The following is a 16,178-nucleotide window of genomic DNA, read 5'->3' as shown; positions in this document are numbered from 1 at the left end:
ATCATTGTATAGTTCACAGTAATAGTGGCACATAGGCATACAGCACTTGGTAGTTTCACGCATATACATAATGTCAGCGGAAGTGATTCCTTCATTAATTCTCCCTCTCCCATTCCCTTCAAACCTCCTCCCTCCCTCACTCGACTGGAGTTTCTTCTCCAATATCTAAAGTCCCTCTTATATCACAATTGCTCCTGAGCTACTGCGTATAAGATAAAACATATGATTTTAACTTTCTATGACTGGCTAATCTATAGAGGACATTTAGAGAATAGATTATTAAAATTAAATAATTGTCTAATATTTCTTTTTAAAATGTCGAAATATATCTTCAAAAATATCTTCCTTAAGTAAAAGATTTTGGTTAGCTAAAGTGTGAATAAAATATATGGGGAGATTAATGTATACATTTTCAGTAGTCTCTAGAAATTTTTTTAAGTTTTTTTATTTGTGCATTGTATTCATACATCATAACGGAGTAAAAAAAAACTTGTGTAGACATACATGCACACATTGCCCAGTTAGCCCCTACCCAGTCTCCACCCCATTCCCTCCCCATCCCTCCTACCCATGCTTGGATTAGTGGTTGGTATCAGTATGTTTGTTTAAGTGCATCATGTGCTTTAGAGAGTTTCCTTCTTCCCTCCTCCCATCCTCTCACTTAGGTTGCCTTATTTGCTCCTCTATAGGATCTCCTTTTTCATCTAGAGTTCCACCTATGATCCATTTCTCCTTAGCTTTCACATATTAGGGAAAGCATCCGATTTCTTATTTTTTGTGACTGACTAATCTCACTTAGCATAATATTCTCTATTTCCATTCATTTCCCTGAGAATGATGTAATTGTGAATTTTATGGCTGAGTAAAATTCCATTGTGTACATATCCCACAGTTTTGTAATCCATTCATCTGTTGATGGGCATCTTGGTTGGTAGAAATATCTTATTCTTGTGTCACTGCTAAGAGAGAAATATTTACAAACCTCATATGTTGACGGGCCAGGAGTATCCTCTTTGGGATCTTCAAACCGCTTTGATGTTTTAACAAATACAGGTATGGGACAAGATGTCTTTAAGACAGGATTGTACTCTCCAGGCCCTAAGAGAAAAGAAATATAGAGGTAATAATAAAGTAAAAATTGGGGAATGGAGATGGGGATGGGAATGGGAATGGGAATGGAAAAACCGATGACTGAGAAAGGAAACATAATAAAGGTATCACTACTGACCTCACTAACTTGTATGGGGAGGGAGGAGGTGGGGGTAAGGGGTAGGATGGGGAAGAAAATTTACCAACTGAGGTGTGCATGTATATTTGTATCAATATGAATCTCACTACGTTGTATAATATTAATACACTAAAAGTGTATTATAAAAAGTGTATAAAAACAATTTAAAAATTTAATGTAGTGTAGCAATTTCAATAAAAGAGTAAATAGTATTTATTCAAGTTACAGATATTTCATGAAAAAGCATACCAAACTCCTGTATTTCCCAAATATTCATTCACATGTTCAGTGAGGAGGTAGTGCTTGAACTACATTTGGAAATATAAATAAGATTTTTATAAGCAAAAAGGTAATTTAACAGCATTCTGGGCACTAATATAATAGGAACCAAGGCATAAAAAATGAAATTTAAATGGAAAAACTGGATGTAGTAAACAGATTGAGTGGAACAGGTTCTGAAGCTGAATAAGAATTTTTGTGTACTTAAGTCAGTGGGTTGTATCCTATAACACTACAAATACTATGGGAATGATCAGAGGGTAGTTTGTACATAATGCCCAAGTAAAAGAAGCTTTATTTATTTTCATTCAAAATATCTATAGAGTCAAATGTTTTACTTGTTTGGATCCCATGTAAGATTAATGAAAGCCTTCTAGTTAAAAAAAAAATCTAAATCTAAATGAAAAACAAACATTAAAAGAAAAATCTGAAAACCATTTTTTCTGACAAGAGGGTAGCTATTAAAAGTTTTGGATTCTATAGCATTTTATGCATTATGAGTTTGGTTATAAGCCAATTATGTGTAAAAAAAAAATGATCCAAAGAGAAATATCCAGAAGAAAATTGGAAACTATTTGAAAGGTTCAGAAAAAAAAAAAAAAAAACTGGTCAGGAGTAAAAGAAAGCAGCTAATCATGTAGGGAAAATAGTTCAAGTTTTCTAAGTGAAAAAGTATGAAAAGAGAAACCTAAACAACCAAAGCCTAAAACATTCCAGGCTATAGAAAGGAAGAGAGTCAAAGAGGAAGGTAGTCTAGTGAATAGAATCTGATTAGTACAACTTTACTTTAATGATTGATTCATTGATTGGTACCAGGAATGGAACCCAGGGGCTTTCTACCTCTGGGCTACACTCCCAGACCTATTTTATATTTTATTTGAAATAGGGTCTCACTGAGTTGCTGAGAGCCTTACTAAGTAGCTGAGGCTGGCTTCGAACCTGTGTGATCCTCCTGTCTCAGCCTCCCAAGTGCTGGGATTACAAGCGTGCACCACCATTCCTGGCTTTGGTACAACTTTACATAAACAAAATAGTAGAGGTCAAATTTTCTCCTGTCATAGTTCAACAAACATTTGTCACATGCCAAACTTTGTGTTTTGAGAGAGTGCTAGAGTTCTACAAATCAAATATTTCAAGAGAGAAATCCTCATAGGAAGGCTTGTCTTCACTATAGAGCATATGTAACTGTGGTAGGGAATGAAATTAAGAGGAATTCAAGAGACACTGAATGGAAAAAGAAAATAAAATTTGGGTGCAGAATATTGACATTGAACATAAATAGTCAATACTAGAGTAGATATAATAACATTAATGTAATACAAATTTAATGCCTCTAACTTTCTAATCAACATGCAATTTAAAACTACCTACTCTGAAGGATACAATTCTGTTGATGATTAAGATATACATTTTTAGAATTGATAGGTTCATATGAATCATTTTAATGGGTTTCTCATTAAAAGAGAACACTTCAAATTTTAAAACAGAAGATAACATCTAGGCTCTAGTGTAATTATTCTAATATCAATTCAATAAGTGGTATCCAGATACCCAAAATTATAAAGTTTGTAGGAAGCTAATGAATTTTGATCCATCAAGAGGCAAAGCATTTTAGCAAATGCTATCTTAGTATAAAGTAAAAGAATGCATTGGAAATTATATCCGTTACCATAGTATCCAGAAAAGAACAGAAACTAGCATCAGGCACTGGGTGCATAATTCCACAGTTCATTGAAAACTGCAGCAATAGCCATAAAAATTTACAAAGGTTAATGCAACAGGTAGGGCTATTATCCAAACAGTGGTATAATGATTTCATTTTCTATTATAAAGAAATATAGTCTATCCTCTGCCCTTACCATCATGCAGAAACAACTAATAAATATATACCTTTATGGTTATGACTTATTAGAACAAAGGAAATTATTAAAATGTACTTGCAGTGGGGTTTTTTATTTGTGTTCCATACAGGAGCATTAAGCAAAGCAAAACTTCATGTGCATCTTTCTGCATTTTAGCACCAAGTCTGTTTTAAGCTACAGAGTATATTGTAAAAGTTTGTTCATTTATTTTAAAGTATATTTCCATTTACATATACTATTGCTTAAATGATACAGGTCAAAGACTTACATTGCTTCACAAACTCTTATTCATAGCTAGATTATACAGTAACTATTTCCTATTTATATACCAAAATGTCACATTTTAATCACAGGTCATGGAAGAAGAAAACTTCTCATTGCAAATCAAACACCTATGAAAAGTCGGACTGAATCATGACTAGTATATAATGGAAAATTCAAGAGCAAGTGATTCTAATAATTACATATTTTCTAGGCCTATGCTAACTCAGTCTCTATCAAATGTCAACCAATGCTATAGGGCAAAAATGGAAGGGAAAAAAAATTAAGTAATTTCAAAAAAATCTTTTGGTCTTCGATGTTACCATTTCATTACATTAGAGTGGACTCAGAAATTACTTGTATAGAGCTGGAAAAATCTCAGATTAATAAATGGCGGTCTTCATAATGAGCTAAAATTTATATATCATGTAGTAATTCTTTATTATGAATACTGTACTTTTTAATGTGATAATGACAGAAATTCACTTAAAGTAAATATCCCATATGTGAGCGTATCTTTAGGAATTAAAAACATTTAGGAAATTGTACACTGAAATGGCATGGCTTTAAAATATCATCTAGAGAGTTTGTATTTCTATTGAACACATTTTCTTTCATTGATTTTATTTTTCATGTTTACAAATGATTTAAAACAAAAACACAAGATTAGTACACACATATTATCAAAGCCAGAGCCAAATGTAGGTTTAGTGATCTTTTCCTGTGTTTAAGACTTGGTTTGATTTAATGGCACCTTCAGATTATGACCAATGAATTACAGTCTATGAAATTCAGTTTATATGTAATAAGATAAAAAACAGACTCTAATACTGCATAAAGTTTAACCAAATTTTTCATGTATGCTTTAATCATCCAATTAGATTCTTTGCCTAAAAACAAAATAAGTATTGCATATTTCGAGAAATATACTTATTCTTTAAATTTTTCATCTTTAAATACTTAAGAGTGGTATCTTAAAGTTGCTACACTACCCACAAATTATCGCCAATATAGTCACTAAGAAATCAGACATTATACTCTAAGTAGATTGAGAAATGTATTTATTGGAGTTTACTTAAACCATGTACCTGTTAAAACCTGTGCTCCTAGTTCTGAATATGCAATAGGGCTGTCATTGTTATAACACATAAGTACAAAATCACAAAGATTTAGCTTGACTTAAATATCGTTCAGACAGCAATGTCTGTTTATCTGTGTACCTCTAAGTACATACTTATCAAAATTGTGCATTCATAAGCCTTGTCAAATGAAGTCTTTGAACTGTTGCCATAAAAAAAGATTATTTTACTCTCTGCTAACATAAGTACATTGCGGGTATATTTAGATGACTTTAACTAGTCTGAAAAATGTAGATATAATACAGTTTCTGTATGAATTATAAAAAAAAACAACTTCAAGGATGGATAACCATCTAAAACACATTATGTAAGCAGTATAAAATATCTAAGATATGAATAATTTTTCTTAATGAATCAGCAAAATTATCAAGTAATTAATACATAAAATCATCTTCATAGTAAATAATATAGCCTGAAATATTAGTAGCAAGCTTTTTCTTTCATAAGAAAGAAATGACTTTGATTTCATATATTGTTCACACTTTACTGTTTGGAGTCTGAATGAAAAGGATACCATCTACACTCATAAGAAGTAGAACAAGTCTCAACATGTACTTGTTCTCTCAGATCACCATCATTATTTTAACACTCAGTTAATATTTAACTAGCCGGGAGTGGTGGCGCACGCTTGTAATCCCTGCGCTTGGGAGGCTGAGACAGGAGAATCATGCAGGTTCGAAGCCAGCCTCTGCTGGTTTAAGAGACCCTGTTTCCAAATAAAATATAAAATAGGTCTGGGAGTGTAGCCTGGAGGTAGAAGGCCCCTGGGTTCCATCCCCAGTACCATTAAAAATTAATAATAATAAAGATTTAACTAACACATTCCCTCTTAATAACATCACTTATCTCTTGTAATATTATATATAAAATCAAGATAATGTCATATGTCTGTAAAAATGTCATGTCATAAATTAAGTGATGTATGTTCTTTAAATAATATACTAAGAAAATCAAAACATTTGATTAATATTAAGCAATAGAATTGTTCAAGAAAGCTAGAGTAAACGAGCTATGATTTATATAAAATATTAAAGACTAATATTTTATCATTTCCATTGTAACTATTTCCCTTTTCTTAACTTTCTAAATACTGTAAGGCTCCTAAGTATGTTTGGATTTGAATCTGCTGCTACCATCTTTATTTGAAGTTTTCTATGATAAAGCTGGTTCACAGAGTTGAATCTCCTCAGAGAGGAGCCTACATGATTTATTTAAAGATAAGCCAAGCGGGGTGTGGTGGCACACACTCCCGGAGCTTGGGAGGCGGAGACAGGAGGATCGCGCTGGTTCAGAGCCAGCCTCCCTGGCTTGAGACCCTCTTTTCACATAAAAAAGTAAAAAATAGGTTTGGGAGTGTAGCCCATGGGAGTGTAGCCCAGAGGCAGAAGGGCTTTCAGGAACCCTAGTACCACCAAAAAAATAAAAATAAAATAAAGATAAGCCAAAGTAAAGACATAATTTATAACTTTTATTAACATATTCTGCATCTTAAAGCAAATGTATTTTATAGATCAAAGGAGTGATAGAATAGTTTTCATGATTTGATGTCAAAAAAATTTTTTTACATTCTTTAGAAACTAATAGGTTATCATTGAATATCTCAGGAAGTTTTGTGCTGCTTTTAATAACCTAAGTCTCTTATAGATTTAAGTGTAAATAATATTTTAACTTCATTCTAACAGTGGTCTTCATTTACTATGATCCTGAGCATATAATCTTAATATTCTCTAACACTGTTTTCAGGTCTTTTGGAATAACAAACAATAAACTACTCTGAGAATTTGGCAAAATTCTTTTTTTTTTTTTTTGGCATCTCATAGACTACCACTGGTTAAATTTAAGCAACACTAATAACAGTGGAATATTTTACATAAATGTCTACCTCCAAATAGTTAAGGGTTTCTTTATCTGGCAATATACCACAACCTACAAGGACCCTTTATTACTTTTCCATAGCTTTGGACATATTAGTTCACAGGCTTCCAGCTGAATTTGTGACATGACTTGTAATATTAGGCAAAAGAAAGAAAAAAATCATATGTAGTATCATATATTTATTTTAAATTAGACTTTTCTAAAGTAAGGTTCATGAAAAACAGGCATCAAAACCATCCAAATTAGTGCTAAAATGTAGATTATTTATGTCAAAATAACTCATATTCTCTGATAGTTGGACAAGAAAAATAATTTCAAAAATATCCATTGCTTTAAATCTCTAAACTACAACCATTTAGTATGATGTTATTCTCAAATATATTTAAATAAAAATTATTTTCTTATTAAGTTATCTCAAGAACTAGTAATTCAGGGAATAAATGTTCTGAAATCGTGGTTGATACTGTAATTTCCTCTAGAATGCCACCTGAATCATTCATGTCCCTGTGCCTGCCCATCATGGAGCACAATAAATGGCATTTAGATGATATAGCACCTAATTGTTTGTAATTATGTTTAGAACAATTGTTAACCTGAGGAAAAAAGGATTAATAGAAGATGGGTATTAGAAAAATAAGAAAGAGACTTGCTTTCAGTGTATGTCCTTTAACATAGCCTGCGTTTTGTCAAGGGCATGTCACACTATTACAATCCTGGGCCAATTTTGTAAAACTTAATTCACAATCATGAAAGATATATTTCTTTCAAGGAAAAATGCATTTTCATCTCTATTTTCCTTTAGCCTATTATTTTTCAGAATAAATCTTAAACCTAAATTTGAGTTTAAGCTTTCTCTACACTCGCTACCTGATGTGACTTTGGTAAATTCTCTCAACCTTGATACTCTTTAGTTTCCTCCTTTGTAAAAGGGGGTAGAGGGAAGAATGGCCCAGAGAAGTTAAGAAATTTTTTTGAAGATACACAACAAGTAAGTACTGAAACATCCAAATGCTTTGAATTCTTAAACATTCCTTAGAAGAGGAAGGAATAAATTATTTAACTTTTACGGGCAACTGAATTAAGTAGCAGAACTCCAGCTTGGCTTTAGGCTTTTAACAGCACTTTTCACTACTTTATGCTGCCTTCTTAATCTTTAGCACCTCCCCAAACATCAAAAATCCCCAAAGTCCAGATTAATTAAACAAGAATGTTATGCCCCTACCTGAACATGACATTTTTCTAACAAGTAAACTGAGTATAGAAGACTAATTGATAAATTTGAAGTCTAGTTAATAAATTCAAAGATTTTTTTCCTAGATTATTAAATCATTAGCATACCAAAAATGTATGTAATTTTATACCTATATTGTAAAATATAAGTGTAAAAATATTTAAGGGAAACAAATATGTCACAATTCCCAATATTAACTCATTTTCAAATCTCCATACTGCCAAACTACTAGGTGTCAAGGTTGCCACACACTCTCACTTGCTAAGCTGGTTCAAATAACAATTTTAAAAATTAGGATTAAATCATATTATCTTAGCATCCAATAGTCCTATTTCCCATCTTTTGGCAGAGGCTGCCTCTCTGTGGTAAAAAGCAATGTGTCATTTTCTCTAAGGGTAATTACTTCTCTCTCTCTCTCTCTCTCTCTCTCTTTCACACTCTCTCTCTCAAAATCTGGATAATAGTAATATTCAAAAGTATAGAGATTTAAATACAATATTCTAACTATTTCATTCAGTATTATATTTTTGGCTTCATGTTTAGGTCTTTGGACCCCCCCAAACAGCCTCATTCACCCAGGCAAACATGTATTACAAAAGATAAAAATACATTTCTGCAAGTAGCAGAATCAAGTAAAATAGAATTGCTCAGATAGTGTGGTCTTGTGTGCTGTCTCTTTTGAAAGCTGAAGTCATTATTCACTTTACACTGAGTGACCTCTGCTGGTCAGAAAGGCACACATTAATAGACATCATACCTACCAGAAAGCAGCTGTTATCTTAATTTCCTCAAGGAATTACTCATATATATTGTGTGTCATAAGATGATGCCTGCAATCCACTTACAGCACAAAAGTACAGAAATACATATTTCAAATAATACAAGTCAAGCAGTAAAAATCAAATGTATTACTTTAAAAAAAGAGTTTTATTTCCCACTAATGTCCACTTTTAGGTAAAATGAAAGTAGTCTCAGTAGTTTTTTCTTAATGTAAGATTTATTTAAGAAGGAAATATATTCCAAAATAAAAAAATATAAGAATTTGATATTTTAACCATATAACAACTGTGATATTAATATTTGTACATGTTTAACTGAAAGGAACAAAATGTTTCTCCATCATAAGCATATGTCCTGTCATATCTCAAGGATTTATTCAATTAAGCAATATAGCACAGAACTGACATTTACCTTCTCTAAAATAAAATGTTACCTTATCAGAAACAGTAAAAACTAATTAGGAAAAGATACCCAGAGGGTGATAATAAACCTTTTAAGAATCAATATCAAGATGTGTGTTTTTAACCATAGATATACCAAGGAGCATCAGTGAGAAAACTGAAGATGATTTTTCTTTATGGTATTAATAGAAGTCAAGACCTTCTACTTAAAATACATCAAGAAAAGCATCAAAGAAAGTTGTTTGCAAAATTTTTCTGATGAAAATTATGATAATCCCTGATTGCTAATTACTGCAAATATCTTCTTTCTTTTTTTTTCTTTTTAACAATGTCCGGGGGGGGGGGGGGGACATATTTGGTCTCTGCTTCAGCAACCGCTAAAATCTATTTATATGCAAATAAGCTATTCATTATTAGTATGAGAAGAGACTTGTGCATAAAGGGAGAAATAAATTATCACTAGAAGCCATTAATGAAATCTATTTCAAAACATAACATTTTACAAGAGCCCTCACTCATGTAATATTTGTTTAAGCCTCGAGGGGAAATGGTGAGTTCTACACGTAGATGAAACTTGATACTACATTATTTCCCATGCCAATTTGTTTTACAAAATGCATTTATCCTTTCCTTAAAAATGACAAATGTAACTCTAGTGAGTCTTTTTAGAGAACTTCATCACTGAAATCAAAGTCTCGTGTGTTTATCACATAATTGCCTGACTTTGGAGGGAGTGTTTTTGCTCTGTTATAATAAATATTTCTTGAGGTTTAAGATATCAACATTGTTTTTCATACTTTAAGCATATACAAATAAATGAGTTTTAAGAACAATCATGAATCTTCATAAAAATTGAAATATCTATAAAAATAAAATAAGCGACAAGCATTAGACCTATAAAATAATTTCAAATGCCTTGCCCTTTTCTGTTGGGGTTACTTGTTTTGTTATTCTTTAGTACATATATTTCTTCTTTAGTGCAAATTTGAACCCACATCGATTTTAAGCATTGCAGATATTTCTTCTGTCAATTACTTCATTTTGCCTAATTTTGAGATACATTTTTTTTTTTTTTGCTTTTGAGATATTTGGTATGAAGTCTTTCTATACTTTTTAGATTGCAATGACAGCCTATAATTATTTTAGTTTTACCTTTGTATTTAGGTATTCAATGGGAGTCCATATTCGTACATGATATTTTTTAAGGATCTAATCTTATTTTCTTCAGTAATTAAGTCAGTGTTCCCAGTATGTTCTACTAAATAACTGTTTTTTACCCATTCACTCACAATGACACTTTTGTCTTCACATATGTATAACTTTATCTGAGTTATTTTTCTGTTTTATAATCCATTTGTCTTGATTTTGTGCCCAAACCAGAATGCTTTTATTAATATAGATTTGTCACATACATTAATAAACAGTATAGAATTTCCTCTTCTTCCTTACTCATATTTTTCTTAGCTCCTCACATACCTCTGTTCTCATATGCATTTGAGTGTGTTGATTAATTTCTTCAAAAAGCCCAACTGGAATCTTAAGTGCTATTATATTTATAGATTAAGACAGAAAACTGATATACTTATTGTGCAAAGTGATCAATATTCAAAAGGCTCTGATAGCTCTTTGATTATACAGATCATTATTTATGTCCATTATTAGGATTTAGTTTATTCCTAAAATTTTTTCATATTGTGAATTGTACTTATTTTATTTTTGTAAATAACCTATATTGGCATGGAGAAATATTACTAATCATGTAAGTCATTCTTCCACTTAGAAAGTGTGATTAATTTTCCCATTAGTTCTGGTAGTTTCTGAATTGCTATCAAATGCTATAATCTGCCACCTAAGATATTTTAAGAATTTTCTTCTTCTCTTTCCTTTTATTCTGTGTTCTTAGGTATTATATCCTTAAGTATTTATGTAAAGTACCTATTTTGTTAAGAAAGTGTGGTAATAGTGGGTATCTTCCTTATTTTAAGAAAAAGAATATGGGTCTTATTTTAGAATTTTTACTAAAGAAGTTATCAGTATTCATAATTTTCTGGGGTTTTGTATTTTCTTTTAACAAATAAGTGGATTTAATTAAAGCATTGTTTTTGTAGTTCTTTACTAAAGTACTTCTTAAGGAATACAATACAAGAAAAGGAAAATACTCAAGAATGTACTTTCACCAAAACTCTTCTTAACTCTGGCCTATTAATTTATCTTTGCGCTTAGATGACTAGCAGTTTGGGATGCGACATTCCTTTACCATCACTCCTCATTTTGCTTGATAATGGCCACAAAGGAGAAAGACAATAGGGATATGAAGATGAGGCAACATAGCGGGAAGGCCATCGGGTGTTCTCCTTATTTATCCTACACAAAGTCTACTAATCAATGTATCCCTGCCTCTGCCAACCCACAGTTTTACAAATCACAATTATTATTTAATAATGTAACAAGAATTTTAAGTTTTTCAAGATAAAAATAAAGTTTGTATGGACAAATAATGGTAATGACAGTGTACCATTTAAATATACCTAATTCTATGGAACTGTATACTTTAAAATGGCTAAGATTGTAAACTTTCTGTTATGGGTATTTTACCAGAAGTTTGTTTTTTTTTTAATTTTAGGTTCCAGATAACTGTGTAAGAATGTAATAATGTGTATTTGAAGCTAAATGTGACACAATTTAGCCAAGTAATTTTCATTAAGTTGTAGAACAGAAAATTCAAGTGATTTTTCTATGCCAAGATAGTTTACTTTGAGAAAACTAAAGATCATGGCATGGAGGCACACAGATTTGAAAAGAACCTCACTGAAAAGAAAACTGGTATGACCCTCACCGAAGCTTCACACTAAAATATCTGAGTCTTTAAATGTATCCAAAATTCATAGTCAGAAGGAAATGTGAAATTTATATATTTAATTATATATAGTTTGATATGTATAGTAAAATACTGTAAATGTAAAATTTTGCAAACAAATATATTAGAAATATGTTTGCATAAGCCAGGCATGGTGGTGCACTCTTGTAATTCCAGCACTTGGGAGTCTGAGACAGGAGGATCGCACAGTTTTGAAGCCAGCCTTACCTACTTACTGAGGCTCTCAGCAACTTAATGAGACCCTGTTTCCAAATAAAATATAAAAATAGGTCTGGGAGTATATCCCAGAGTTAGAAAAGCCCCTGGGCTCCACCCCAAGTACCAAAAGTAAAAAAAGAAATATGTATGCACATATATATATTCTTATGTAACAACAAAAAAAATCTAATAATTCCATATTGGCTTTATGTTTATCTTTTTCAATATTTATATTATTTGATAAATCATTTAAAAATTAAAACAAACTATTTTTATATAACTATGCATATCTAATTTTCCATCATGGGTTTTATTGTATCTCAGCAAAAATGTTTGTCATTTAAAAATCCTAAAAACAAGTAAAAATGAGAATGTCTATTTTATCACTTATCAGACACAAATAGACTAAAACTCAAGTTTTTCTAAGCATTTAAGCATTATTTCTCCCAGATTTTTTCTGATTAATGAACATTTTCACAGATATTAATTGCTATCAAACATTGTAAAGTATTCTGTGGGCAAATAAATTAGGAGAAATTTAGAATAAACATGGTTAAAACAGGTTTTTTATTGCAGGTTATATAAGAACCTGTGATATATGAATTGATGCATAAAGAACAAGTATGGGAATTTTCAATATATGTTTAACTGTGGATTGCTTTTTCTTTGTCTATAATTTTTGAGGAACTAATATTTATGTAAAATACTTTAGGAATTCCTATTATTGATTTATGGGATAGTCACATTACTCAATTTTTAGTAATATTTTCATGTACTAATTCCAAATTATAATTTAAGTCTTAGTTATGATGCTGGTTAAACAGCGCAAATGAAAGAAAGCAGAGTTGGAATTGCAACAGACTTTTTAGTGCTATGAAAAAATACAAATTAAATTAAGGCTTAATAGTTCACATCAAAAAGCCATTAATATTATCCTTGCTCTTGTATATGATGGAACTGGGTTCTCTCTAGTTTGCATAACTGCTCATCTTTGGAAAATGCATGTTATTATCTAGTCAAACAATAGTTTCATTAGTTCAACTTACAAAATATTCAGATGACCATAAATTATGAACCAATGAATTTCATTAATAGTGAACAGCATTGCCTATAATTGGCAACAGCTGCAAGAAACGTATTCATCTATATTCTCTTCAACCTATCTTCTAGTAAAAAAAAAATCTCAGCAGCATAGTGGATATAAGAAGTTTGAAAATTGCATGATATAATCATACTATACAGTAAAAAAAAGTGAGCAAAGAAATAAAATACGTTTAAAGTTTTGAAGTTTACTTACTTATAAATATTGATAAAATGCCTTCCATTCCATTGATAACATTTTAGTTATTAATATTTGTTGTTTCACATACAAATAAGTCAACTAAGATTTTATTTGATGTTTTAATCTTGACAATTTATTTATTTTCTTTTCTATAATGTCAGACTAACTTATTCAAGGTCCTCATTAACAGACTATATTTTGGTGAAAGACTTATTTGGCTCAGGAAAGAGTCACTATCAAATCTGAGAACACCTGTTGAAGTAGTGGACCCAGAACAGAGGTTAAACCAATTTTTGCATGAGAAAACATTTTATTTGGAGTTAAAGAACCTACTTGGTAAACTTGAACAAATCTCTAAGTAGATCTCATAGAAATACTACATCAACATTAAGCTATAAAAATATATTTGTGAAGAATATATTTATATAAGCCAAGTGTGGTGGCACATGCCTATAATCCACGCACTTGGGAGGCAGAGACAGGAGGATCGCGCAGGTTCAAAGCCAGACGCGCTGGCTTAAAAACCCTGTTTCCAAATTAAAATATAAAAATAGGTCTGGGAGTATAGCCTGGGGGTAGAAGGGCTTCCAAGAACCCCAGTACCACCACCAAAAAAAAAAGAATATGTTTATATAGAGTTAATGTTGAAAATACAGAAAGAAAACATCTAAGAACAAAACAAAACAAAAACCTAATTATAAAATGGGTAAAGGACCTGAATAAATATTTTTCAAATGAAGACATACAAATAGATAATAAATTCATTAAACACCTATTAAATTTGTATTTTTATGCAGCATTAATCATTAGAAAAAGACAGATCAAAACCACAGTGAAATATCATCCCACATTTGTTAGGATGACTTATTAAAAATAAAAAATAAGTACTGTTGAGAGTGTAAATAAAAAAAGTACTCTTGTACACTGCTGGGATAGCCATTATAAAAAAAATAGAGAAAATAATAGAGAATTTTGTTTTACTAGAAGATAGGTTGAAGAGAATATAAATGAATAAGTTTCTTGCAGCTATTGCCAATTACAGACAATGCTATTCACTATTAATGAAATTCATTGGTTCATAATTTGTGGTCATCTGAATATATTGTGTGTGTACATATATACTCTCCCATTGTGTGTGTATGTGTGAAAAAATACACATATACATATAACAGAATATTATTCAACCTTGAAAAAGGAAAGAGTTCCATTTGCAACCACATGGAGAATATTTCAAAGAGAATATACCAGTCACAATTATTACATATTCTCTCTTATACATTGAATCTTAAAAACTAAAAAGCCAAATAGAAACAGAGCAAAATGGCAGTAAGCTGAGGCAGGGGCAACAGTGTGAAAAGAGGAGCAGAGGGTTGAACCCAGAGAACACGCATATCAAAGGGTACAAAGTTGTAATGAGATAGGATGAATAATATCACACTGTATACTAGAAATTTGCTAAGAGAATAGATTTTAGTTAGTCTAAAATCTATTTACCACACACACAAAAGATGAGGGACAGTATCCATTATACTCTGAGTATAAATAGCAAAACATATATCATAAAGTATACAATTAAACATATTTTAATAAAACAAAGCTATTATGTCATTAAGAATAAAGCTAAGTGAGATCAACCAATCTGAGAAACTCAAGGATCATATGTTTTGTCTCATATGTGAACACTAGAGAGAAAATGGGAAACAAAAGCTACTTCGGATAAAAGATGAGAGAGACCAGCAGAACAGTGGAAGAGGCCTGGGGGAAAAGAAGGCTCAATGAAGGAAACAGTTCAAATAATTCTATGTCCACTTACAAACATATCACTAGAAATTTCACTAACATGTACAAGGCAGGGGGACAAAGAGGTATCCCGAAGGAAAAACACCAAGTACTGTGTACATGTGTGTTTGTATCACTTTGAACCTCAAAGTCGTATGAATTGTATGATGTAAAATTATAACACAAACAAAAATGTATTAAAAATAAAGTGCATTTTTGAGGCATTCATGAGAGATAGTAATAAAAAATATTTTTAAGTGTAGGAGGAATCACAATACCTGACTTTAAACTATACTACACAGCCACTGTAATAAAAAAAAAAAAAAAGAATGATACTGGCCAAAAAACAGATACATAGACCAATGGAGCAAAATACAAGACTCAGAAACAAATCCACACATACAGCCAATTGATTTTTGACAAAGGAACCAAAAACATACACTGGGAAAAAAGAAAAAAAAAAGCCTGTTCAACAAATGGTGTTGGCAAAACAGTTTAACCATATACAGAAAAATACAAATAAATTACACTTTCCCACCCTGCACAAGAGTCAATTCAAGATGGATCAAAGACCTGGGAATTAGACCAGAGACCTTGAGGTGCCTGAAGAGGGCCTAGGTCAAACACGGCAACACATAGGCACAGATAAAATCTTTCTCAACAAGACTCCAAAGGCACAAGAAATTAAAAGGCGAATCAATGTGTGGAATTGCATGAAACTGAAGAGCTTCTGTTCAGCAAAGGAAACTGTCAAGAACCTCAATCAAGAGCCAACAGAATGGGAGAAGATTTTTGCCAGCTACTCCTCTGATAGAGGACTAATATCTAGAATATAAAGAGAACTCAAGAAACTCAACACTAAGAACACAAATAAACCAGTCAAAAATTGGGCAAGTGGTCGGGTGTGGTGGCACACACTTGTAATGCAGTACTTGGGAAGCTGAGACAGCAGGATTGCACAGGTTTGAGGCTAGCCTAAGCTACT

General features: G+C 31.6%; 1 protein-coding gene across 1 annotated transcript in view; it reads right to left on the bottom strand.

The window, feature by feature from the left end:
* Positions 1 to 16,178, bottom strand: part of STPG2 (sperm tail PG-rich repeat containing 2) — a gene marked incomplete at both ends in the record, with an annotated part of 526,196 nt that overhangs the window by 206,183 nt on the left and 303,835 nt on the right. The window contains one exon of the mRNA XM_080697195.1: positions 983 to 1,098. Within this exon, the coding sequence (XP_080553321.1) occupies positions 983 to 1,098 (116 nt within the window). The remainder of the gene's footprint in view (positions 1 to 982; positions 1,099 to 16,178) is intronic.

The sequence above is a fragment of the Muscardinus avellanarius genome, assembly GCF_963383645.1.
Source record: "Muscardinus avellanarius genome assembly, chromosome: 6".
In the NCBI taxonomy this organism is placed as follows: domain Eukaryota; kingdom Metazoa; phylum Chordata; class Mammalia; order Rodentia; family Gliridae; genus Muscardinus; species Muscardinus avellanarius.
Note: the sequence above shows the minus strand (reverse complement) of the source record. Positions and strands in the feature narration are given on the sequence as shown.